Below are 27,773 nucleotides of genomic sequence, written 5' to 3' on the forward strand. Positions count from 1 at the left end.
CATTCACCCAAAAATTGTTGGTATAATTGAGACATGGTTAAATGAGGATGACATACTGAAAGGAATAGAGATAGAGGGATATATATAATCTTTCACAAAGATGGACAAAGCAAAAAAACTGAGGAGGAGGGGTGTTATTGATGATGGTAGAGGAGTTGTACCCATCTAGGATGGAGATGTCAGGAGAACTGACAGTGGTTTGAAGCAATATGCTGTGCAGATAGACAGGATGAAATGTTTAGTAGGATATTCCTATAGTCCTGGTAATGTGGAAAGCACTGAGAAGGAAATGTTTAGACAAATTGGTCTGGCTTATAAGAAAAAGGTGTCATTATGGGTGATTCCAATTATGGTAATATAGACTGGAATGAAGTGATGACATCAGGAAGCAGAGAGAATGAATTTCTTGAGTTTTTAAGGGCTAACTACCTAAAGCAATGCGTAACAGAGGCCCCATGTGGATTGAAGGTCTCAGTTTTGATTATGTCATAAGAAAATATTGTTGTAAATGAAGAGACACATCATCCTCAAGTTGATGAAAGTGACTATGACGTGATCACTTGGGTGGTGGCCAGTCTATCATGATTTCGTGAGAGAGAGTTATATATGGACCTATAAGACGGGTGATTATGGCAATCTTAGGAAGCACCTTGCAGCGATGAAATAAGGAAGGAATTGCTGTTTGGTCTCTGCTCAGGAATTATCTGGCAAAGGCAATAAATGAATGTATTTCAAAGGTCAGGAGAATAAATAAGCTAGGTGTAAAATGGATGACTGAAGAGGTGAAGCATGCAATCTGGAAGAAAAAGGCATTGTGGAGGCAGCACAAGATGAGTGGAGATAATCAGTTACATCAGGAGTATAAAGAGCAAGCAAGAAAGTTGGCACACTTAGTAAGGATAGCAAAAGTGCGGTATGACCAGCGGTAGTAAATAACGCTAAAAGAAATCCTAAGGAGTGTTTTATTATATGTGGCCAGTAGAAGGAAGAACGATTATGGGAAGATGATGTTGGTCAGTGATAATGGGAGAATGATAAACAATGAGGTGGGTATAGAAAAAGTGTTAAATGAGCAGTATATTAAAGTATACCATCCTTGTGATTGTAACATAATGCAGAACATGAGAGCAGTGAGAATGGGGAAGGAACCACTGATGGTGAGTGAGTAGGAGGTATATGAGATATTGAGTTAATTTCATGTCAACAAGACCATGGGACTTGATGGTAATATCGCGTGACTCAAGGGAACGTTTCAGTGAGTTAACAGCAGCTTTAATGAACATTTTTAACATGAGTCTTAGATCATCCCAGGTCACAAAGAAATGGAAAGATGGCAAAATTGTTCTGCTTCATGAAGGAAGTGATAAGACTAAGTCATTGAATTATAGGCCAATCTGCTTGTCTGGAGTTTGGTCAAGATGTTGGAGAAACTAGTGAGGACATGGATTCAGAACTGTGTGGACAGCAGTAGAATTTGTTTTAATGGACACATGGGTTTGCTAAAGGAAGATCATGTTTTAGCAGTATACTTATTTATTATAACAAGGTGACAAATACATTGGATAAAGGGTGATGCAAATACAACAGTATATTCAGATTTTACAAAGGCTTCCAAATAGATTACTATATGAGAAACTAGTAGTTAATTAAATTGCAGATTAGTGCATTGGAATGAAGATTGGCTGTCTGATAGCTCGGAAGAGGAACATCACAATCTGTCTCATCTTCACCTTTATGCATTCCATCACCCTGCCCTACTGCACCCACATCTTCAACCTTGTATCCACCTTCCTCCTTTTGTACAATCCTTTTGGCTGTGCTATCCTGTTTCACAAGTATCCTTTGATCATTAGTTCAATCAACTCAATCAACTTAGAAAACAATAACCTTTCTAAATTTACTGGTCACCAAACCCATTCAAATGCAATCCATCAACTTTAAACCATTCCAACTTACAAAGTGCCTTAAACGATAGAAATATAAGATCTGATAATGTTGGAGTCTTGACAAGTAACAGACTGATTTGGAGGAAAATTGTAGATAGGAAGTTAGTAATGATGTAAATTTTTCATGTAGTACTATTATATCCTGTACACCCCTTGAGGGTACATGGCAGGAAATTGATGATGAACTTTCCTTCAAATTCAATTCACAGATTCATATACTGAACCTCCTTTTCCTCACACAACTCAGTCATCTTTCTATTCATTATACCAGCATCAATAATATTAATGATAATATTGCCTCCAACTGGTGAAAGCGACCATACAGTCTTGACATGAGAAATTATAAAACATGAGGAATATTCCATCAAGGGGTATTTGTGAAACTACATGGCAGGTGATTATGACATGCTTAGGAAGAAACTTAAATCTGTACCATGGCATGAAACACTGCGGCGTAAGGATCTTAGTAGTGCATGGGATATAATTAAGCATCATCTAATGGAAGCAGTATTAAATTGTATACCTCAAGTAAGGAGGGTTAATCAGGTAGGAGTTAGATGGATGAGTAATACCAATAAGCATGAGCTGCAGAAGAAGAAAATGACGAGCAAACTCATGAACAGTACAAGGCTCAGGCAAGATTCAGATAAGTTTTACTAGGAATAATTAAGAATATATGCGTAATTGTTTAAGTAAGAGCAGCTGTAAACGTTGTATGCTACCGATATTATTAGTGTGGGGTTTTTTCTTGCCTAAACTAAATTACGAATCATTATTATTAGACCTAGTAACCTGCAGAGGAAAAAAAAAATAAATGGCGGTGGCATTGTCATTCCATGATTTTAATTTAGATTTCAGTCGTTTCGTTAAGTGTGAGTTCTGTTATATGTATTCCTTCGATTACATAAATGATTTGTGGATGTTCAGTGCGGATGGAAGAAGGGTGTGTGCGAAGTGTGACCTGAACGAGGAACTGATGAATGCAAATATGAAATTGATGACAGAAAGTGCTAGTACCGATTGTGTCGCAAGTGCACGTTTGAAAGAGAAGGATGGTGGGGAAGAGTGGCAAAAAAAATGTTAAAAAATCAGAAAAAAAGAAAAAGAGCGATTTGACAACCGTAACAGATGTTAAAAGGGACGAAAGTGAGGCAGAAAGAAACGAAATTGAGAGAACGAATGAAAGTAGAAATGGCGTTATGTAGAAATCGCAAGTAAAAAAAATCTAAAGAATAAATGATAGCGAAAAAAGAACGATGGCAAAAGTTGGACGCATGTGGGAACGAAAGTACTGAACCAAAGAAAGATAAATGACAGTAAAAGTGAGAAGAATGATAGCAAAAGTTGGACGCATTTTAGTCCGAAAGTACGGAAACAAAGAAAGATAAATGAGAGTGAAAGTGAGAAGATAGATAGTGAAAGTTGGATGTATGTTGGACCGAAAGTACGTAAACAAAGAAGGATGAATGAGAGGGAAAGTGAGAAGAGGGGGGTCAAGAGTTAGAAAGTTAGAAAATTTAATGATAGAGAGAATGTGTTGCGAAGTTTGGAAGGTGAATTCGATTGGATGAAGCAAGAAATGAAATGGATGTGGAATGAAATTAGGAGAATTCAGGTCAAAACTATTAAAATATCGGAGAGCTCCTGAGAGATTTGTGTTTTTTGTTGATTTATTGGTGTTTTGGATTCAATTTAATGGACTTAAGTGTGTAATTTTGGTATATTATTGGAGCTTTATTAGCGTGGTTAGTGTACTAAAGTGTTTTATAACATAATCTATGTCGGGAAGTCGCCGCTAGATGAATTCGTAATGTGTAGTGTTCGTGCAAGCTCCAGATAAGATAAGTATCATTTTCAGTTATCGATACAAATTACTTGTATTGTGTAGTTTTGTTTTGTTTGCCTTGCGTATTTTAGTGCGTCTATTTTTGGTGTGTTATAACGTATAATTTGACAAAACACGTTGCAAATAAGGATGGCACCTGTGCGAAGGAAAATGGCGGCCAGTAATGAAGGTTCGCCATCGTTATCAAAGAACGGTAGCATAAAAGAAATGAGTCAGTGTACTAGCTGTGAAATGTACGCTTTGCGGAGTGCGGTCGGAGTGTGGTTAGATGATAATAAAGGATTGAATGTGTGTAGAAAATGTAGGGAGAATGAGGAATTGAAGTGTATTTCGGATCGTGAGTGTGATATTTTTGTCAACCTTCAGAATGAAGGAAATAGGGATATGACAAGAAACGGCAAGGTTGTACATGAAAATTGTGAGAATGTGAATGTAGAAAGTGTGAATGATAGTATAAATGGTTTCTCAGAGAACAAAAAAGATGAGATAGATGCATTGAGTGAGATCGCGTTGTTGAATAGTGCGATAGAAAGAGCAAAACAGCAGCTAGAGTGCATGAACAAAAGTAGACTGAATGAACCAACCAATAATAAAAGGTATGACCGGAAAAATAGACGTATGAATGTGAACATGAACAAAATGAAGGATAGAGTGCTGTATGGAGACTCGTTAGTACGAGGTGTGTTAGTAGAGGATTTGACAAAATCGTACCAACCTGGTGCGACCATAAAGGACATAACTGCGTCTATTAGAGAGCAAAAGGAAAGGGTGAAAGAAATGATTGTTGTGGCAGGTACGAATGATTTGAAAGGATATAAAATAGAAATGACAGAAGACCTGAATGAATTGTTTGAGGTAGCAAAAGAAAAGAGTGAGAGAGTTAAAATGATTAGTCTTTTGCCATGGTATGACAGTGAAATGTTTAAAAGGAGGGCTATAATTGCGAATGACTTTATGCGTGGGTTATGTATGACGAGTGGTGTGGAATTTATGGATGTGTGGAGTGAGTTTGATGGGCGAAAGGATCTATATAAGATGGATGGCTTGCATTTGAATGGTTACGGTGTAAGAAGACTTGAGAAAGTGTTGCTGAATGTAGTGGATGTGCAAATTCAGGGAAACTAGATTTGTTAGGGGGGGGGTAGAGATACAGTCCTTATGGAGGCAGTTGAATGTAAGAATGAATATAATATGCCAGAGCAAATAAGGACAACAAATCTGAGTGGGATAGTTAATATAAGGCATCAAGGTAGGGTTGGGGCTAATGGGGGTCTTAAATTCATGTACACTAATACTAGGAGTATTAGGAACAAGAAGGAAGAGTTTTTGGCAATGGTTGGCACTTCCAGACCACAGGTTATAGGTATTAGTGAAACATGGCTGACTGTAGATGATATAACTATTGGGATTGAATGTGATGGGTATAGTGTGTTCAGGAATGACAGAGAGAATAAAATGAGGGGAGGAGTATTGTTGATGATAGCTGATGAGCTCCAGCCAAGGAAAATATAAGTTGAATTGCAGGATAGAGAAAAGAGCACATTTGAGGCCATTTGGTGTGAGATTGTGGCTAGCAGAACTAAATATACAATTGGGTGCTGCTATAGACCAGGTGATGGAAAAGATGGTGGTGACAGTATGCACAAGCAAATAGAAGAAATGTGTGGAAGGAGGGTGATTATTATGGGAGATATCAACTATGGTCGCATTGATTGGAGTGAGGAGAGGACACACGGGAGGAAGGAACTGGATTTTATGGGGTTATTAAGGGATAACTATCTGAGACAGCATGTAATGGAAAATACTAGGGGTCAGAGAGTGCTTGACCTAGTAATTACATCTGAGGATTTGGCTGTAACAAATATGACCACATTGCCACCAGTTGGTGAGAGTGATCATAGGGTCTTGACTTGGGAGGTGGCTAAAGGTGTGAAATTTACAATTAAGACAGGGTACGTGTGGAATTATCGGGCTGGAAAGTATGACAAGCTTAGGAGTTTGATTGGTTCAGTGCCATTAGACTGCTTGGAAAGATAAAAGAGAATAGTGTGACAGGAAGGGTAGTCAGTGTGTTGCCTAGGTATGATTGTGGTGAAATGAGGTGGAGAGCAAGGATTATGAATGATATTCTGGCTGAAATGTGTGAGGAGATGGGAATACAATTTGTTAATGTGTGGAATGAGTTTGAGGGACGAAGTGAGCTGTATGAGAGCGATGGACTGCATTTGAGTGGTTATGGTGTGAGTCGCTTGGAGAGACTGCTGCTGGAAAGTACAGAAGTGAATAGAGAGAATGAATCAGATCGAGAGGGAAGTGATGTGGAAGAGCAGGAGAGTAAGACAGGAGAGATTGAAGAAGCGGAAATGAATGGGGAAGTGAGTGGTATGAGTATAGAAAATGAGAGAATGGGTGTGCAAGAGGATCAGGGAAACGGGGAGGCTCAGGGTGGACAGGGGTACGCAGGAGAGAAAGGTGGATGCTCCAAGAGGAGGTGAGAGCATGTGTAGGCAGGAAAGTAATGGGATGACCAGGGATCAAGAGGAAACAGATGGAATTGCAAAGGGTTCTAAAATGAAGAAGCAGAAAGGGAAATGGCCCAGTCCAGCATGGAGAGATCACATCGAGTGAGTGGTATCAGTGGAACTAGCTGTAGATCCAGAAATGAGTTGTTGTGTTTGTATACCAATGCTAGAAGTATAAGAAACAAGGTGGATGAAATAGTTGCACTAATTGCATCTGTGCACCCAGAGATTGTTGGAATAAGTGAGACATGGTTAGATGAGGACGACATCCTGACAGGAATAGAGATGGAAAGGTATGATGTGTTTCGTGAGGATAGAAGGGGTAAAAAGGGAGGGGGAGTGCTATTGATGATAGAGAAAGAGTTATGTCCATACACGGTAGAGATGCAAGAGGGAAATACTGCCAGTGGTTTTGAGGCAGTATGGTGTGAGATAGAGGTGAATAGAATCAAATACTTGGTGGGATGTTGTTATAGACCTGGTAATGTGGATGGTGGTGATAGTGAAATGTATAGTCAAATAAGCCAAGCAAATAAGAAAAGGGTGATCATTATGGGTGATTTTAATTATGGCAATATAGACAGGAATGATGAGATAGCAACTGGAAGTAAAGAAAATGAGTTTCTTGAGTTTTTGAGGGATAACTACCTCAAACAGTATGTAACAGAGGGCACACGAGGATTAAGGGTCTTGCATGTGGTCATCTCAGCGCAGGATGTAATTATCAATGAGGTGTCAAATCATCCACCAATTGGTGAAAGTGACCATGAGGTGATTACCTGGGTGGTTGCCAGAAGTGCAAGGACCCCTGTGAAAAAAGGATATATGTGGAACTACAAGGGGAGGTGATTATGAAGAGCTCACGAGACAGCTTGCAGGTGTAGCATGGAATGAGGAGTTAGCTGGAAAAGAGATCAATGCAGCTTGGGGGATTTTCAAAAACTACTCAGTAGATGCAATGTCTAAATGTATACCATGGGTGAGAAGGTTAAATAAGGTAGGTGTGAGATGGATGAATAAAGAGATTAAGCATGTGATACAGAGAAAAAGGCATTTTGGAGGCAGCATAAGAGAAGTGGAAATAACCAATTTCATGAGGTCTACAAAGACCAGACAAGGAGGGTGACTTGGTTAGTGAGAGTAGCTAAAGAGAGGTATGAACAGCAGTTAGCTAATGAAGCCAAAACAAATCCTTAGGAGTTCTTTCGATATGTAGCCAGCAAAAGAAAGAATGATTATGGAAGGATGACATTGATTGGAAAAAATGGTATAAAGACAGCTGTTGCAGAATGTGTGGTGGAGATGCTTAATGAGCAGTTCATAAAGATCTTTCAATCTTGTGAATGTGACTTCATGGTGAGATTAAGAGCAGTTGATGATGGGGAGGAGAGAGACTGACTGTAAGTGAGCAAGAGGTTTTTGGGGAGTTGAGTAAACTAGATGTAAATAAGGTTGTGGGACTTGATAATATATCACCACGTATTCTGAAGGAATGTTTCAGGGAGTTGACACCTGCCTTAACATATTTTTTTAATACGAGTCTTGCACTTGGTCAAGTTCCTAAAGAGTGGAAGGAGGGCAAGATTGTGCCACTTCATAAAGGAGGTGATCGAACTGAAGCATCAAACTATAGGCCTATCTGTGTGTCAGGTGTTGTGGTTAAGTTGTTGGAGAAGTTTGTGAGAACTAGGATCCAGAGTTGGGTTGACAATAGTGGTCATGTTTTAGTAATCTACTTACTTATTACAATAAAATGACTGCTTCCTTGGACAGAGGAGAAGGATACACAGTAATATACTTGTATTTCGCAAAAGCTTTTGATAGAGTACCTCATGATAAGTTGACAGTCAAACTAGAGCAGATTGGATTGGATATTAGATTATTGCATTGGATTGGAGACTGGCTATCTGATAGGTATCAACAAGTTGTGTATGGGGGTGCAATATCCATGAAAAGCAAAGTCACTAGTGGAGTGCCTCAGGGGTCTGTTTTAGGGCCATTACTATTTAACTTGGTTTCGAGTCTAGTTGGTGACTAGAGGAAATTTTTCTAAGCCTTTTTCGACCGGTTCCAGAGTTAGTCGATCTCTGGCACTGGCAAGCGGGTTTTCCCTCCCAGAAACTTGGGTTTTTCGTCCCGTAAACTCAAGAAAATCGACCGTAGAACCCACATTAAATATATTGTGTTAGGGTTAGGGACCACGAGATGGCGGCACATTTGAGCGATCTCTCTTCACTGTGTACCGCTTAATTAGTGATAGCCTTGGGCCATCTATCTGTGATTGGTACCAGTGGAGATTGAACTGCCCACTCAGTCTCCAAAAGTTAGATAGGGCTAAATGGCCTCGCCTACTCCTGTATGCGGGAATAAAAAGGTGTTAGCTGATAGCTGACTATTTAACTTGTATATTAATGATATTGGTGAAAAATTGGATGGAGATATTCAGTTGTTTGCAGATGATGCAAAGTTGGGACGAACCATAAAGAGTAGTGAAGATGCTGTGGCCTTGCAAGAAGACTTGAATAAATTGGGTGATTGGGCAAGCAAATGGGGATGTGAGTTCAATGTTGCAAAATGTAAGGTTTTAAAATTTGGAAAACAAAGATGGGATGCAGAATTTATGCTTGGTGAGAATATATTGTTGGAAGTAGAGGAAATAAGAGATCTGGAGGTGATATTGGTTAAGGATCTACAATTTAGGGGACACATCACCAAAATTGTGAAGACAACACAAAGACTTCTGGGAATGATGCGGAGGACACTGACGTGTAGAAGTAGGGAGATTCTTGTTCCATTGTATAAAGCTTTGATTAGGCCACACATGGACTATTGTGCCCAGATTTGGTCACCTGGTTTTCAGAAGGATGAAGAGATGTTGGAAACGGTCCAAAGGCGACTGACTAAGGTAGTTTCTGACCTCTGGAATGTCGAGTATGAAGAAAGATTGAAAAGATGTAATTTGCAGAGTCTAGTGGAGAGAAGGAAGACGGGAGATATGATAGAGACCTACAAGTTGGTAAGGGGTTGTTATAGGATCAATGGTGGAGAAGTTCTACAGAGAATAGTGTTAGATCAGGGGGAGAACCAGAGGTCACCCCCTGGAAACTGTAAAGAGGGTGTGGGTAGGGGAGTGAGAGACAGGTTTTTTTCGTGAATAGTTGTGAGTAATTGGAATGCCTTGCCTGAAAGTGTGGTGTCTGCATGGAGTTTGAATGTGTTTAAGACACGGTATGATGAGATGTGTGTGTGAGATAAAAGGACCTCCTAGATGAGTCTTTGACTCCATGAGGTCTTGTTTAATAATAATAAGAAGAAAGGTGACCAGCACGGCAAAGAAGGCAAAATCAGATTATGAGAAGAATTTAGCCAAGCATGCAAAAGGAAATCGCAAAGAGTTCTTTCGTTATGTGGCAAGTAAGAGGAAGAATGACTATTAACCTTAATGAGTGATGATGGTCATGAGGAGACGGAAGCAGAGAAAATAGTTGAATTACTGAATGGCCACTTTGCAAGCATATATCTTCCTAGTGAGGTAACTGCTTTAACCTAAGTGACAAACAATAATGTGGGAACAGAGGTGGATGAATTAGCAGATGTGATTAATACAGATGTGGGATTAGATGGGATATTTGCTAGGATTGTGCGAGAATGTGCAACTGGCAATGCCTTTGACCTAGCTGTGTAATTTAAGTCTCAGTGCTGGTAGAGTTCCAAGGGAGTGGAAAGAGGGCAAAATTATTCCTTTGCATAAGGGAGGTTCTAAGACTACAGTAGCAAATTATAGACCAATCAGTATCTCAGGCCTGGTGGTAAAAGTATTAGAAAAATTGATAAAAAAGAGAATTCAAAAATGGCTAGATAAAAATATGATGATGTATGAGGGTCAACATGGCTTTCTGAAGGATCAGTAATGCCTTAGTAATTTACTAACTTTTTTATAACAGAGAACAGCTGAGTTGGATAAAGGAAATTGCTATACGATAATTTTGCTGGATTTTGCAAAGGCATATGACAGAATACCACATGAAACACTGTTATGCAAATCAGAACAAATGGGGATGGATATGACCCTGGTTAAGTGGATAAGAGGGTGACTGCTGAACAGATATCAAAAAGTGGTATATGGAGGGGCAGAATCGAGGCAAAAAGCAGGTAACTAGTGGTGTGCTATAAAGTTCAGTGCTGTGACCATTGCTGTTTAATTCATACATAAATAATATAGGAAATAACCTGAAAGGAAATATTCAGTTGTTTGCTGATGATGAGAAATGAGGTAATTTCTCATCATTAATCAAGGCAATGTGGAGAGCTTGCAGAACAATTTAAATAGGCTGTCAGTATGAACAAAAGATAATGGGTATCAGTTTAATGTTTATGCACTTTGGGATAAATAGATTACAAGCTGTTTATCACATTGATGGCACTGTACTCCAGGAAATAGATGAAGCTAGAGATTTAGGGATGGTGGTAGACAGAGAGTTAAAGTCTAGAGGACATATTGCAAAGATTGCTAAGGCAGCACATAAGATTACTTGGCTAGTGTAGAACACATTAACAAGTAGAAATAAGGAAGTTGTAATTACTCTTTATAAGGCCTTGATATGCCCACATCTGGATCACCGTGCTCAATTCTGGTCCCCTGGATTTCTTGTGGATGCAGAAGCGGTGGAGAGGATTCAGAGGTGAGTGATCAAGATGGCGAGTGGACTGTGGAATGTGCCCTATGAGGATAGATTGAAGGTGTGTGGATTGCAGGTTGGTTGAGAGGGGAAAACGGGTGATATGATAGAAACATTTAAGTTGCTTAAAGGATTTTATAGGATAGATGCAGGGGAAATGTTTTAGCATTTCGCTAGAGGGACCAGAACAAGGGGTCATCCCTGGAAGTTGAATAAAGGTGTGGTCAGTAGGGGTGTGAGGACTATATTTTTTGCTTGGAGAGTGGTGAATGAGTGGAATGGGTTGCCAGAGTCAGTTGTGAGTGCTTTTTCTGATAGGTGATGCATATTATTCAAGGAGAGGTATGATAGATTGTGTGGATAGATTGGGTCTCCCGCGATGAGTCTTCGGACTCCATGGAGGTGCTCGTAGAATAATAATAATAATTATTTCTGCTCTCCTTCTCAATTCACTATTGTCATATCTGGGCAATACACTAACAACTTTTCCAACAACACTCTTACCCTTTACCTCCGGCAACAACTTCCTTAAGTCTCATCAACATTACTTTTTTTTTCCCCATCAAGTGGTGGGCTAATTCTGATGCCCACTCTTTCCTTCTCTGCAAAGCATTAGTTCAATATTCCACCAGGAAAGCATGTTTTGTCTACTTTACTAGTCATCACATCTCTAACGATTGAGTCCCTGTACAATGATATACGACTATCCCTTGCTATCCCTTGATTCTTTCTTTGTACTACTAACTTCATCCTTCTCATCTGCCAATCTCTTCTTTAGGTGTTTAATCTCATCTTCCAGATTAGTGTTTAATATATCCTAAAACAAATACATTAGTTCTCCTTATCCATCTATGCAGTTTGGTTACAATCAAAGAACCATTATAATATGTGGTGTCCACTAAAACGCAAGCACCAAATTTTCGTGAGGTACAATGTTTTGTCTTGTCACACCAGATATGAGAGTGATGGCAAGAGACTGATGATTGCCCAGATTTGAATGTGTTAAAGGGGTTCTATATATTAAAGGAAGTTTTTTCTCTACATGATATATATATATATATATATATATATATATATATATTTCTCTCTCTCTTATCCCTGGAAGTTGTAAACATGTGGTTAGTAAGGATGTGCAGACTAGGTTTTTTACATGGAGAGTGATAAGCAAATGGAATGGACTGCTAGAATTAGTTGTGATTGGTACTGAACTGGGATTGAGTTTAAAGAGAAGTATGATAGGTACTGTGTGTATAAAGGTAAATGTGTGTCTCCATGATATCTTCTGATGCCATGGAGATACCCATATAATATATAGAGATACCCACTACTAACAATAATAATTAGTTATAAAGATAACAATAATAATTAGTATTATAAAGATAATAATAATAACAACCTTTATAATCCTAAGTGAAAATATTTCATCTTAGTGTAAAGATTTTAATCAGATGTCATTACAAAGTTAATAGTCAATCCACACATGTAAATATATAGGATCTTGAGTTGCACAAGCTCGTGAGCCTTACATAATAATCAATTCATCCCCAGTTAGAATTTGTTTTTAAGAAAATACTCTGATTTTAATCAAAATTAGAAACTGCATATCTGCAATTTTACTACATTTGGCTAACGAAATAACTTACCCTGATTGTTTCATTAATTCTGTTGATAATCCATGCAAAAAGACGACTGTAAAGTGCTTTACATAAGGCATTTCTTGCGTAATTAGCCTAAAAAAAAAATTTGGTAAAAGTATTGAATTTTTTTTTTTTTAATTAAAGAACATACCATAGGGAGAAACAAGTACAAGTGAAAATTAATATAAATTTTGAAAAACACTGCTGTTAAGAATAAAAACAAAACAAAGAGAAAAAAAAAGTTTTCATTATTAATACCATACCGCCTGACTTAAAATCTTCCCAATTTCTATTTGATAAGTTTTTCTCCCAAACCAAGTTTGTTTATTAACAGATGAGTATTTAGACTTGAGTGCTAGTTTAAACTCTTTATAAGGTTTAATGGAATAAATGCAGTACAGAGAAATAATCAAACACAAGTTTAATGGATCCTATATTTCCTCAGTCACAAAGACATTATTAGGGATACAATTAAAATTTTAAATGCACACACTGGAGTGTCATTCTTCCACATGCTGCTCACCTCTGAAGTTAACTCCTCTTCCATGACAATTGAACAGAAAAAAATCCTAAACATTTCCTTTTACCACTTCATTAGCTGCTTCTCATATTTAATTTCTGTTTCCTTATGGGTTTCATTCCCATTTTGAACTTCATGGGGTACATTTTGTCAGGTTTCATACTTTTCCTATTGTCACTTCCTCTGTGAATCACCGATTTTCTGTCACTGTCACTCAATTTATCCTATTTGCTTTGAATAGGCAATTCTTTGCTTCTAATTCCAAATACTGTTTCACTAGCAGCGTCTAACCATTAAATTACCCCCCCCCTCTCCCACATCCTAGCTAAGTATCCCCAGTGATATGGGGGTTGCACTAGTGATGCATATGAACATAGCAGTAGATTTGAGCTGTGTTGAAAAAAGTGTTTTTAAATTAGTGTGTAGTGTAGTTTTTTATTGTAAATTGTTCTGCATTTTTTTCAGTTTAGATACAAGTGTCCTACAGTAGTATTGTTGGAATTTTTTTGGGTGTTCATATTGTGTTTTGCTACGTGTTTGTTCATTATACTACTTCTGCCTCTGAAAACAGTGTCCATAAAAAAAACGCACATCAGCGGCATGGAGGGTTTCGGTACGAAGATCTAGCTTGGCTTTGGATTTTTTGCAATGTATGTGTTATGAAAATTACTATATGTAAGCACCAAAAAATGTTAAAGATTTGTGGACTGTTTGGGTAAACAAGAAAAAGGAAAGCATTAACATATGTGAAAAGTGTCTTGATAGATTAGATCGATTAGAAATGGGAGCAAGAGTTGGGACTACAGCAGAAGTGCTTAAACAAGAGATAGTGAAAATGAAATATCTGGAGAGGGGATTGACTTATGAGAATGAGAAGGAGGAAGTCAGTAGTATGAAGAAAGAATCAAGGGATAGTCATATATCATTGTATGGGGACTATAAGAGGTGTGATGACTAATAAAGTGCACAAAACATACTTTTCTGGTGGAACAATGAAGAAAATAACTGATGTATTTCCTTTTCTGCAATGCATCAGTTATTTGCTTCATTGTCCCACCAGAAAAGCATGTTTTGTGCGCTTTATTATGAGCACAAATGACTTAGTTGGGGACGGGGGGAAGAATGTTCATAGAGACTTCAGGAAATTGTTGCAGCAGATGAAGAATAGTGCTGTTACAATAGTGTAAACCTGACATAACAACAGTGAATTGAGGAGAGCAGAGATAATGAATAATAAGATGGCTGAGTTGTGTGAGGCAAAAGGGATTCAATTTGAAAATATGTGGAATGAATTTGAAGGAAAGCTGGAATGGTTTAAAGTTGATGGACTGTATTTGAACGAGTTTGGTGTTTGGCATTTAGAAAGGCTATTGTTTTCTGAGAAGACACAGAGGCAAGAAGTTAATGTGGTAAATAATCAGAGTATACTTGTGAAGCAGAACAGCACAAATAAACAGATTATATGACAGAAGGAAGATAAATATGAGGTAGAAGATGTGATTACAGAAGTACAAGGTGATGGAATGTATAATGGTGATGATGAGACAGGTAGGAATGGAAATCAGAGTCAGGACTGGGGAAATGGGAGTGGTCAGACTGAAGAGAAAGATGTGATATAGCAGCCAGAATAGAGAATATTGGTGCTAGTAGAAATGGCCTCGAAGAAACAATGATCGTTATGTTTGTACACAAATATAAGCAGTATTCTAAACAAGAGAGCTGAGTTTGTTGCATTGATTGAGTCAAAACAGCTAACTATAATTGGAATAAGTGAAACGTGGTTGTCTGAGGAGGATGTGATGTCGGGAATAGAAATGGAAGGATATATAATGTTCCCGAAGGATAGCAATGTGAAAAGAGGAGGGGGGGATGCTGTTAATGATTGCAGAGGAATTGTCCATAAAGTGTGGAAGTTGATAGTACATGCACAGATTTTGAATTTGTGTTGTGTGAAGTTGAAATTAACAGGCTAGTACATCTGATAGGATGCTGTTATAGGCCAGGGAATGCGGATAATACTCATTGTGAAATGTTTATGCAAATTGGTTGGGAATGTAAAAATAAGCTGATTTTGATGGGAGACTAACTACAGAAATATAGAATAGAAGGAGGAGATAGTGCATAGAACAAGGAGAGTGGGTTTGTTGATTTTTTGAGAGATAAATATCTTAAGCAGCATGTGACTGAAGCAACTAGAGGTTTTTATGTTTTGGATTTGGTGATAGCTTCACAAATTGTAGTTGTTAATGAGATACTGACCTGCTGCCGGTTGGTGAGAGTGATCATGAGGTACTTGTTTGGGAAATGGTGAAACAAGGCAGTTTGTGGCACAAGGTAGTTGGTGGTGATCGGATCCATGAAGATCATAAATCTTCATGGATCCGATCATATATCAGATCCATGAAAAGCATAAAGTGAGCTGAGAGCTGAGTTTGTTTGTGGCTTTGTGGTTATCAGACTAGAAAGGTAAAAAAAGAATAGATGCTGTATGATAGAAGATTGGCTATTCAGGCCAAGGTTAACTCAAGGGAATTTTTCTACTATATGGTAAGTAAGTGAAAGAATAATTATGGCAGGTTGACACTGGTGGATAGTCATGGCAAAAGAATAACAGTTGCAAAGGCTATAGTGGAGTTATTGAATGAGCACTTTATCAGCATATATAATACTGGTGTAAATGATGCGGTGCAATATATAGAAAGGAAGCAAGTGTTAGGAGAATTGGAAGTGAAAGTATCAGGTGTTGATTGGGCTAGACAGTGGTCTATATTCTCACCATCATATACTCTAAATAATTAATTTCTAATAAAGAAGTTGCACTTTATTCTCATTGTATGATTCTTTCATCAAGTCTGCAGTGCAATAACTGAAATCTCTTATAGTGAAATGCTCTCATTAAGTTAATTTGCCTACACATTTCATTGTCATCCCAATCATTTATATGCCTATAACACCATTCCGAATATCTTATCTTGTTTATCTATATATATCTCCTACCATAGACTCTCATAGGCAAAATGTTTTTAATGAGAGGTGCTGGCTTGAAATCATCTTTAATAATAAAATTAAAATAATGGATGACACACATTAGTAGGAAAAAAAATTAATATTTGCAAACTTTTTGGCTATGTTTCCTACCTATTATTAATATAACTGAAAAGAATAAACTTAAATTGCAAGCAAATGACAATTTATTTGATATCAACTGCAGGAAGATAACTCCATCTACACACATTGTTACATACTTGCAATTTAACTGTTGTGCTTATTGTTGTTTATGGCTAGGAAACATAGCCAAAAATTGTTGCAAATATTAAATTATTCAGCAATTATTTTAATTTTATTATTATTTCATTCAATGATATTTTGCTTTTTATATCACATCATCTTAAAGTTAAGTGGTTAATAACATAGAATAAAAGCGAAAAGGCTATTTTTCTGGCAACCTTAATAATAATGAAGGGGATACAAATCCTTTGATGTTTATCTAAGAACTAGGACCAAGATCTCTAAGAACTAGGACTAAGATCTATGAGTTTCATACCGAAAAACTATCAGCAAATCCAAGTATAAGTAACCACTTGGTAGTACAACACCAAGGCAACTCGTATCAAAGGTGGAGCAAGCTCCCTCACTATCCTTGATATTTTCTCATAATGTAAAAACACAACCCCTAGGGGATGTAATACTGTGATTACATTATGAGGAGAGGTCACAACCCAGACAGGTTTCAACCTTTTTTGAGGTCTCATCAGTGACATAAACATCAAAGGATTTGTATCCCCTTCAATATTATTAAGGTTGCCAGAAAAATAGCCTTTTGGCTTTTATTCTATGTTATAATATACAGGCACACCTTTACGGCATTCGTATAGTGAAGGTACGTAAGTTCTTTTCACTTAAACCTTGTTATCTTCCAGGTCAACCTAATCACTGATGAGACCTCAAAAAAAGGTTGAAACCAGTCTGGGTAGTGACCTCTCCTCATAATGTAATTACAGTATTACATCCCCTAGGGGCTGTGTTTTTACATTATGAGAAAATATCAAGGATAGTGAGGGAGCTTGCTCCACCTTTGATACGAGTTGCCTTGGTGTTGTACTACCAAGTGGTTACTTGCACTTGGATTTGCCGATAGTTTTTCGGTATGAAACTCATAGATTTTAGTCCTAGTTCTTAGAGTTTCGCTTACTGGCAGATAAACATCAAAGGATTTGTATCCCCTTCATTATTACGTGGTTAATATTTGCAGTATTAAAAACACTGCGAATAGAATGACAAGTATGTATGTTAAATAATTTTTTTGTTGTTGTTGTTTTAATATTTCAATGTACACTGCTCAACAGTAATTCAAGTAAGATGGCAAAGTTTATTACATAAAGGGCTGATGATATGCATCACATAACCTCTATTGCACAACACCAGATGTAAAAGATGTGGACCTGAGATCTGGCAACAATGTTAAGCGCTGCTGCTATAAAGGCATACTGTTCCTAGTAATACCTAAAAAGGCTAAACATTAGATAATCCATTTTCCTACATTAGAAACAAACCAAATATGAAGCTTTTATGACTGCTTTCAGGTGTGGTGGTCTAACGGGTTACAAAATAAATCATCTTGGATGGTATACTGGCACGGGTCTTGCGTGAAGCAGCTAAAGAATTATCAGTGCCCTTGACCATGTTGTTTAATCTGAGTCTAGGGTCTGGTTTAGTCCCGAAGGGGTGGAAAGAGGGGAAAATAGTTCCACTGCATAAAGGAGGATCCAAGACTACGGTTGCAAATTACTGACCGATAAGCATATCAGGAGTCGTTGTCAAGGTCTTGGAGAATAGTCAAGAGAAAAATACAGGAATGGATTGATGAAAATGAGATACTGTATGGGGGACAGCATGGCTTTGTGAAGGGTAGATCATGCCTCAGTAACTTGCTCAAGTTATATAACACAGTGACGGCTGAACTGGATAAGGGTAATGGGTTTACAGTGATACTGCTGAACCTGGCTAAGCCATTTGACAGGATACCACATGCAATTCTAATCCGTAAACTACAGCATATGGGAATGGATATAGGGTTGGTGAGATGGATAGGTGGGTGGTTGATGGAGAGATATCAAAGAGTAGTTTATTCAGGAGTAGAGTCCAAAAGACGGCCTGTGACTAGTGGTGTGCTGCAGGGTTCTGTTCTTGGACCACTGCTGTTTAATTTGTTCATTAACAATATAGGGAAGGATCTAAGAGGAACAGTTCATTTGTTCGCTGATGATGCCAAGTTGGGTAGGGCAATAGTGAATGCAGAAGATGTAAAATCTTGCAGGATGACTTGGATAGATTGGAGTTCTGGGCTAAGGAAAATGGATGTCAATTTAATGTGAGAAAATGTAAGATTATGCATTTTGGGGTGAAAAGATTAGCAGCAGTATACCACATTGGTGGAAGTAAATTGGTGAATTGTACTCCAAGAGATTGATGAGGCCAGGAACTTGGGAGTGTTGGTGGATAGGGAGATGAAGTTTAGGGGGCATATTGCAAAAGTAGCTAAATCAGCTCATCAACTCACTTGGTTGTTGAAAAATACCTTGACGAGCAGAGACAAGCAAGTTATTGTACCTCTGTACTGAGCCTTGATAAGACCTCATCTCGACTACTGTGCCCAGATTTGGTCACCTAGGTTCCTTCTTAATGGGAAGGAGGTGGAGAGGATCCAGAGGCGAGTGACTAAGATGATGGCAGGTATATGGAATGAACCATATGAGAACAGGTTGAAGATTTGTGGGTTGCAGAAATTAGTTGATAGGGGAAAAAGGGGAGATATGATTGACATTCAAATTGCTAAAGGATTTCTATAGAATTAATTCAGAGGATATTTTTGAGATCAGGACTGGTGGTGGTGGGAGAACTCGGGGCCACCTATGGAAGCTGGGCAAGAGTGTGGTTAGCAGCAGTGTTAGAGCTGGGTTCTTTACTTTTAGAGTGGTAAATGAGTGGAATAAGCTGCCAGAGTCTGTTGTGGGTGCTATGACGGTGAGTGAGTTCAAGGCAAGGTATGACAGATACTGTGAGAATGTCATATAGTTGTGTGGACATGATGTTTAGGGCCTTTCTCGATGAGTCTAAGGACTCCCTGGAGTCGCCCGTAATAATAGTAATAGTCATAATAATCTGTTTCCTGAAGACATTCACAAGCATCCATGATACAATGGGACATTGCACTGGATGATACCATATTTGCTAGGGTAGTTTTTTTTTTTTCCATTTACCATCCATACGCCTTTTATTATATGCAATACTTACAAACCTACAAGGGCATACCAAATATAAAATAATACTTCCCTATTCAAGGGTCTACTGGCCATCAGATAGCAAATAAGACTGAGCTTGATGATAATACATCAAGAGGTTTCCAAAATCATGAACTGCATGTTAGCAGAGCTGTGTGAGGAGAAGAGAGTACAGTTTGTGGATGTATGACATATAATTGACAAATGGTTTTAGTACAGGCATGATGGTTTGTATTTGAAAGGCTTCGGAGTGAGTGCACTAGAGAAATGTTGTTAGATGGAAGTATAGTGATGTGTGCAAGAGATCAGAAGTAAGAGATGAAGTGAAAAATCAGGAGAGTGATACTAAAGAGACAGAAGTGCTTGGCAATGGAAACAGTAGTAGTGTGAGAGATGAAAAGAGAATGAGAATGCAAGAGGAACAGAGATACAGGTGGGGGGGGAGCCCGTGTGGACAGGGAGACATGGCATAGAGAGAGTCGATGTTGAAAGTGGCAGTGAATATGTATATGAAGATAGAGTATATTGCGATGTAGGTGGGAAAGTTGAGACTGAGCAGATATGTGTTAAGTGGTGATAAAGGTAATTGGGCAAGGGTAGGTGTGGTGGGGAAATCACAACCAACAAGCGGCTTGGATAGGATTGGTTATAAATCTAAAAATGAACTGTGTTTGTTTACAAATGCCAGAAGTATCAGAAATAAGGGAGATGAAATGGTTTCACTGATTAAGCTTATTTGTCTGAAAAATCATTGGATGGGTGGACAGAATCGGAATAGGAATAGAAGGATACAGTATTTTTTACAGGGATAGAAAGGACAAACAGGGAGGGGGAGTGCTGATGATAGCAGGGGAATTATCTCCACAGAAGGTAGACATCAAAGAGGGAAACAGTGGCATGGTTATGAGGCAGTGAGGTGTAACATGGAGGCTGAAAGGATGACATATTTAGTTGAATGTTGCTATAGGCCAGTGAATGTGGAGGTTGGTGATGAAAAAATCTATAAACAACTTGGATTAGTGAACAAAGGAAGAGTAATTATTATGGATGATTTTAATTATAGCAGTATAGAGTGAAATGGAGAAAGAGAATTTGGGAATAAGGAAAATGAATTTCTCAAGTTGAGATCAGCATAAAGGAGGACACAAGCAGATCGAGAGTTTTAGATCTGATCATTTAATCAGATGATGTAATTGTGAGTGGGGTTTTACACTTTCCTCCAGTCGGTGAGAGTCATCATGAAGTGATCACTTGGGTTGTGGCTAGCCCTATGCAGACTTCTGTGAGGAAAGGATATAGGTGGAAGTACAAGGCTGGTTATTACAAAAAGCTTAGGAAACAGCTTGGAGCTATAGAATGGAATGAGGAGTTAAGCAGTAAGGAAATAAATGCTGCTTGGGCATTTATTTCCTTATATACTTTATCAGTATTATATATATAATACTGATAAAGAAATACATCACAGCATCAATGTGTGAATGTATTCCAAAGGAGAAAAGGTTCAATAATGTAGGTGTACAATGGATGAATGAGGGACTTAAGCATGAAATCTAGAAGAAAGTACTTTGGAGACAGTATAGGATGAATAATTGCAAAAATCAGTTACATGAAGAGTGTAAAGAACAAGCGAAGAGAATGACTCAGTAAAGAAAAAAAATTGCAGTATGAGCAGAAATTGGCAAATCAGGCAAACGAAAGCCCTAGAGAGTTTTTTTTAGATATGTGGCAAGCAGATCCATTAATATCATCATACCAGAATGATCATGGTAAGATGACGTTAATGGATGATAATGGCAGAATAGTAACTGCTGCAGAAGACAACTAGCTGAGGTATTCAGTGATCAGTTTTTAAGGTTGTTTCATCCTGATCAGGGTGGAATCATGAGGAACTTGAGTGCATAGGAGAGGAGGGCTTAATTGTGAATGAGAAGGAGGTATTTGAGGAAATAAATGACCTTGATGTCAATATGGCAATAGGATTTAATGACATATCACCAAGCATCTTGAGGGAACATTTGAGAGAATTGGCAGTAGGATTGTCATTTCTGTTTAATAAAAGTCTTTTAACAGTAAAGGTTCCAAGGGAATGGAAAGAAAGTAAAATTGTTCCACTGCATAAAGGTGGTGATAAGACTGTGTTCTCAACTAAATATAGACTAGAGAGTGGTTTACTCAGGAGTAGAGTCCACAAGACGGCCTGTAACTAGTTGTGTGCCACAAGGATCTGTTCTTGGACCACTGCTGTTTAATTTGTTCATAAATGATATAGGAAAGGATCTGAGAGGAACAGTTCATTTGTTTGCAGATGATGCAAAGTTGGGTAGGGCAATAGTGAATGCAGATGACGTCAAAATTTTGCAGGATGATTTGGATAGATTGGAGGTCTGGGCTAAGGAGAATGGATGTCAGTTTAATGTGGCAAAATGTAAGGTTATGCATTTTGGGGCAAAAAGATTGGCGGCAGTTTACTGCATTGGTGGAACCGTGCTCCAGGAAATTGATGAGGCACGAGATTTAGGAGTGTTGGTAGATAAGGAATTGAAATTTAGGGGACACATTGCAAAAGTGGCCAAATCAGCTCATCAAATCACTTGGTTGCTGAAGAATACGTTGACAAGCAGAGACAAACAGGTTATTGTTCCTCTGTATCGAGCCTTGATAAGACCCCATCTAGACTACTGTGCTCAGATTTGGTCACCTAGGGTTCTTCTTGATGGGGAGGAGGTGGAGAGGATCCAGAGGCGAGTGACCAAGATGATAGCAGGTCTGTGGAATGAACCGTATGAGAACAGGTTGAGGATTTGTGGGTTGCAAAAATTGGTTGATAGGCGGAGGAGGGGAGATATGATTGAGACATTCAAATTACTGAAGGGTTTCTATAAAATTAATTCAGAAGATATTTTTGAGAACAGGGCTGGTTGTGGGAGGACTAGGGGACATCCATGGAAACTGGGCAAAAGTGTGGTTAGTAAAGGTGTTAGAGCTGGGTTCTTTACTTTTAGAGTAATGAATGAGTGGAATGCGCTCCCTGAGTCTGTGGTGGATGCTGTGAAGTGAATGAGTTTAAGGCGAGGTATGATAGTGTCGTGACGTGTTCTCTTGACGTTCGAATCCGCCATCTTGCTAAAAGTCACTTTCATAAAATAAAGGAAACTAATTACAAATTAATCACTGATCTAAGGGCAGAGAAATTTCTATTATACTGCGCCACTCTATCCTTAGATAAGTCTATATGAATTAGTAGGATTAATTCAAAATTAGTTAGCAGTCTCTTCACTCATTCAGGCCGATGGTATTTATTTTCTTTCCTTCTGGGATTCCTGCTAGATCCGAATTTTTGTGAACGGTGCAGTAAAAAGAAATTCAGGCAAACACAATATTTAAATTAACAAGCAAAACATTTAATATATGGTTATATAACAATTACATAAATTCCACTTCTAAATATGACAAACCAGTCAAGTTAGCATATCAAGTCAAGTCATTCATATTAATCCAATCTTCCAAACTTTCACATACAAATTCACAGTTTCAGAATCACAAAGTTCCTATACCCAACTTATTACAATAGAAATTCTTAATTAATCAGTTTCCTTGTATCTCTCAACTACACTCTACGATTGACTCATAACAGGCACTAACCACGGCAGATATCATTTCAATGTCTATATTTTCAACTCTCAGCCTCGATGGTATGCTACAGTTAATGTTAGAAACAGCGCAACGGAACTAATACTTAATCTTCATACACTGAAATAAACTAATATGACTGTCCTTACCAGAAATAATCTTCAGTACTTCCAATATTTTGTGAGCACACTTTCAAATTGTATTTATCACACTTGCGAAACACTAAATAACTAAAACATTACTAATCGCGCTTCAAAAATCCAGATAACAACTATAAGGTACATTAATTATTCTTATTTATCATTCATCAACTAGTTTAACTCCGTACAATTCCCTTTCATGGTAGTACAGAAATAAGTCGTAATTGTAGACTGACTGGATTTTTTCAGTATTCTTCTTTGAATGTCCAGTTCTCTAATTATCCGATTACGGCAATAATTTCTTTTTATTACTACGGCTGGTTTTGCTTTCAGCCAACTATAAGATTCACTTATATAAAAAAATATCTACTCAACTCCTATCCTTAGGAATCTTTTAATTACTTCTACTTCTTTAGTTTACTTCCTTGCTACCTTATAGTTCCAAAGTTCCGTTCCGACTCCCTTTACTACTACGTATCTATTTTTTCTTCTCCTCTACAAACGCTCCCCTCACACGCGCTCGTTTATTTCCACGCGTCTCTATGATAACCGATAGACGTAAACATTCTCGCGAATGTTACATTAGGTTATATAACTACATTCAGTTATTACATAACGTTAACTTTCATGAAAAGAATAAATAGAATATTTGCATTCCAATAAATGCGTAGTTAAATTACAAATATAAGTTCTTACAATATTGACAAAACAATAAACAAAACAGCTTAATAATATTTAATACAGAATCTATTTACCATTAAAACATTTCTTTGATTAAGCAATTAAATATTTGACATAATTAAGGTAGTTATATGATATCAATTATAATTTATGTTATTTACATCAAATAATATTTACAAATATAGTTCTTGTGACGGAAAGTTATGTTGGATTCTGAATCAAACAACATTTATTCTATTTTCTACATAATTAGAATCCAACAAAGGCTTACTCTTCCTTTGAAAAATTTTTCCTTAAAGAAAAATTTTTCACTCTAAACGTTTAGGTGGTGGAATCAGATTTCTACTACTCTTTTTTTTTTTTTTTTTGTCTTAGGTTATACCTTGTTTGGATGAAACTCCGTCCTGTGTTTTCTACAACGCATGTACTATCTTCAACAACTTCTCGGTCTTTACTTAGATTCTTACTGTCATTACATTTGACTGTAGTATATCTTCTACTTTGGTGATTGATTCTTCTGGTTTTCCTTCTGTAATTATTTAAGTCCTTATAATTGTCTCCTCTTCTCATATTCTTAGTTCTGATATGCAAAGCTGATACCTCAGTAAAATTAATCTCAGCTGGTAATTGATTCTCAGTACAAATTTCTTGCTCAGAATCAGATACTTGAAGTTTTGATGTCAAGTCAGTGTCAAGTTGAATAATAGGCTGATCAAGTATAGTAGAGCTTAAATCAGTATTTTTCACAGCTTGTTTGTCTATAGATGATTGCATCTTATCAGGTTGTTCTTCTTGATTAGGCACACAAAATCTTCTTGTTAGTTGCCTTGTTCCTGTGCACTCAGAGTTATTGTTTCTTTTAACACGTATTCTTCTATTCAATATGGATATTTGACCTGTGGAAAAGTCACAAGAGAAGTGATGCTTCTCCATAAAATTTGTTCCTAATATTATGTGAGCATTTAAGCTAGGAGAGAAAGGGACTATCAACAGATCTTGATATACACTGAGGTTGATGTCAGGTATATAAATTTGTGCACGAACTTTTTCATATGCTGTAGATCTCGAATTAGAAAGAGTGGAAATTCTTACAGGTCTCCTTAAATTGGTGACATCCTTCCATAATCTATCTCTTAACTTTAGGAAATAATGCTTACTGATGATTGAGGCATTACAACCTGTGTCAAATAGAATGTTACAATTATGACCTTTGACACATCCTGTAACCTTCATCATTAACTCTCTTGATCTAGGGAAATTTTGAGCTTTATTATATGTTCTATGAGAAATATGTCCAAAATTAGAGTTTCTTCTGCTGTTAGAGTAGTTTCTTTTATTAAAGTAGCAATTCCTAGCGATGTGACCAATCTTGTTGCAATTAAAACATTTGGGAGGATCTCCATCATCTCTGAGAAATTTTCTCCTTGTCTGAGCTTGAGGATCAATGGGAATTTGCTGTCGAACATTCTCCAGGGCTTCCACTACTCTATCCAATTTAGCCAATATTGGTTTATTTTGCTTCTCAACCTCCAGTTTGACAACTTTACTAATATGTTCTGCTGTGGGATTGAAATTTTCTTGAAATCCTACAGTCATTTCTGTCAATTTTTTTATTACTTCATCTAATTTATTCTTCATTGGCTGTTGCAATTTTTCTACTTCCTGGTGAACAATGTCTTTTACTTCCTTAAATAATTTCTTGTTGGTTTGTTCTTTAGTGTCGGACATACAGTTTTGATCAATAGGATTCTCTCTAATGATTTTCCTTTCATCTTCTTTCTTTCTGTTCTCTTTTGAGGATTTATTTACTCCTATGGAACAATCAGTTGTTCCTACCATGTTTACAAGGCCAATATTAGATGAAAGGCAAAGGTCTCCAATCATCTGTTCCTTTTCCTTGACAGCTATAAGACATTCCTCTAGTGAGGTTATCTTCTTATAGGCTGTCTCCCTCAGTTCTTGTCTGACACCTTGTCTAAATTGTAGATAAACTGCCCAATCCAAATGAGGTTTGTCTTCATTGGATACATTTAAACTTTCAGAGAGAGTTAGTAATCGATTGTAGAAGTCACCAACACATTCTTTGTCCTTTTGTATAATCCTCTGTAGCTTCCACAAATTCGGTCCAACACTCCTCCGTTTACAAAATTGAGATAGCAAGACTTCCTTAAATTTCTTGTATTCAAATGTTTCCTTAAGTACAGGAGATGAAAAAAAATATGTCTTAGCTTTACCAATTAGTTTGTTTCTAAGTAATACCAACAATTGAAAGTCTGTCCAACCTGCTGTTTCTCTGAGTTTCTCAACATAAGTAAAAAAAGATAATACATCATCAGAGTCTTCTCCTGAAAATTGGGGAATTACTTGTTGGGGATTCATACTTCTAAAAAATTCACTGTTTTCCATCTCTGAATTGGAAGTAACAGCCATTGTGAAAATTGGAGTATCAATTCAAATAATATAATCCTTTAATTTCACAAAAAAACTTTATCTTTGCCTGATTTCTGATTACAACCAGTTCATTGTGATCTATTCAATTTTTACTTTCTAAATTTTCAGGGAGCAATTCCACAATTATTATTACCAAGTTAAATTAAATTGGTTAATCTACAGCTGTTAAATTACTTTCTATCAATTAAATCACATCCTGCCGACTGCGCCATTTTGGTGACGTGTTCTCTTGACGTTCGAATCCGCCATCTTGCTAAAAGTCACTTTCATAAAATAAAGGAAACTAATTACAAATTAATCACTGATCTAAGGGCAGAGAAATTTCTATTATACTGCGCCACTCTATCCTTAGATAAGTCTATATGAATTAGTAGGATTAATTCAAAATTAGCAGTCTCTTCACTCATTCAGGCCGATGGTATTTATTTTCTTTCCTTCTGGGGTTCCTGCTAGATCCGAATTTTTGTGAACGGTGCAGTAAAAAGAAATTCAGGCAAACACAATATTTAAATTAACAAGCAAAACATTTAATATATGGTTATATAACAATTACATAATTCCACTTCTAAATATGACAAACCAGTCACGTTAGCATATCAAGTCACGTCATTCATATTAATCCAATCTTCCAAACTTTCACATACAAATTCACAGTTTCAGAATCACAAAGTTCCTATACCCAACTTATTACATTAGAAATTCTTAATTAATCAGTTTCCTTGTATCTCTCAACTACACTCTACGATTGACTCATAACAGGCACTAACCACGGCAGATATCATTTCAATGTCTATATTTTCAACTCTCAGCCTCGATGGTATGCTACAGTTAATGTTAGAAACAGCGCAACGGAACTAATACTTAATCTTCATACACTGAAATAAACTAATATGACTGTCCTTACCAGAAATAATCTTCAGTACTTCCAATATTTTGTGAGCACACTTTCAAATTGTATTTATCACACTTGCGAAACACTAAATAACTAAAACATTACTAATCGCGCTTCAAAAATCCAGATAACAACTATAAGGTACATTAATTATTCTTATTTATCATTCATCAACTAGTTTAACTCCGTACAATTCCCTTTCATGGTAGTACAGAAATAAGTCGTAATTGTAGACTGACTGGATTTTTTCAGTATTCTTCTTTGAATGTCCAGTTCTCTAATTATCCGATTACGGCAATAATTTCTTTTTATTACTACGGCTGGTTTTGCTTTCAGCCAACTATAAGATTCACTTATATAAAAAAATATCTACTCAACTCCTATCCTTAGGAATCTTTTAATTACTTCTACTTCTTTAGTTTACTTCCTTGCTACCTTATAGTTCCAAAGTTCCATTCCGACTCCCTTTACTACTACGTATCTATTTTTTCTTAAAGAGACGTAAACATTCTCGCGAATGTTACATTAGGTTATATAACTACATTCAG

The 27,773-nt window shown here is 37.2% G+C and overlaps 1 protein-coding gene across 1 annotated transcript in view; it reads right to left on the bottom strand.

Moving 5' to 3' along the window:
* LOC150098956 (unconventional myosin-Ib-like) overlaps nt 1–27,773 on the bottom strand; it is a 574,946-nt gene that overhangs the window by 268,056 nt on the left and 279,117 nt on the right. The window contains exon 13 of the mRNA XM_090405778.1: nt 12,633–12,723. Within this exon, the coding sequence (XP_090261904.1) occupies nt 12,633–12,723 (91 nt within the window). The remainder of the gene's footprint in view (nt 1–12,632; nt 12,724–27,773) is intronic.

Source organism: Typopeltis vanoorti, chromosome 15, assembly GCF_054136105.1.
Source record: "Typopeltis vanoorti isolate ZY-2024b chromosome 15, IOZ_Tvanoo_1.0, whole genome shotgun sequence".
Classification (NCBI taxonomy): domain Eukaryota; kingdom Metazoa; phylum Arthropoda; class Arachnida; order Uropygi; family Thelyphonidae; genus Typopeltis; species Typopeltis vanoorti.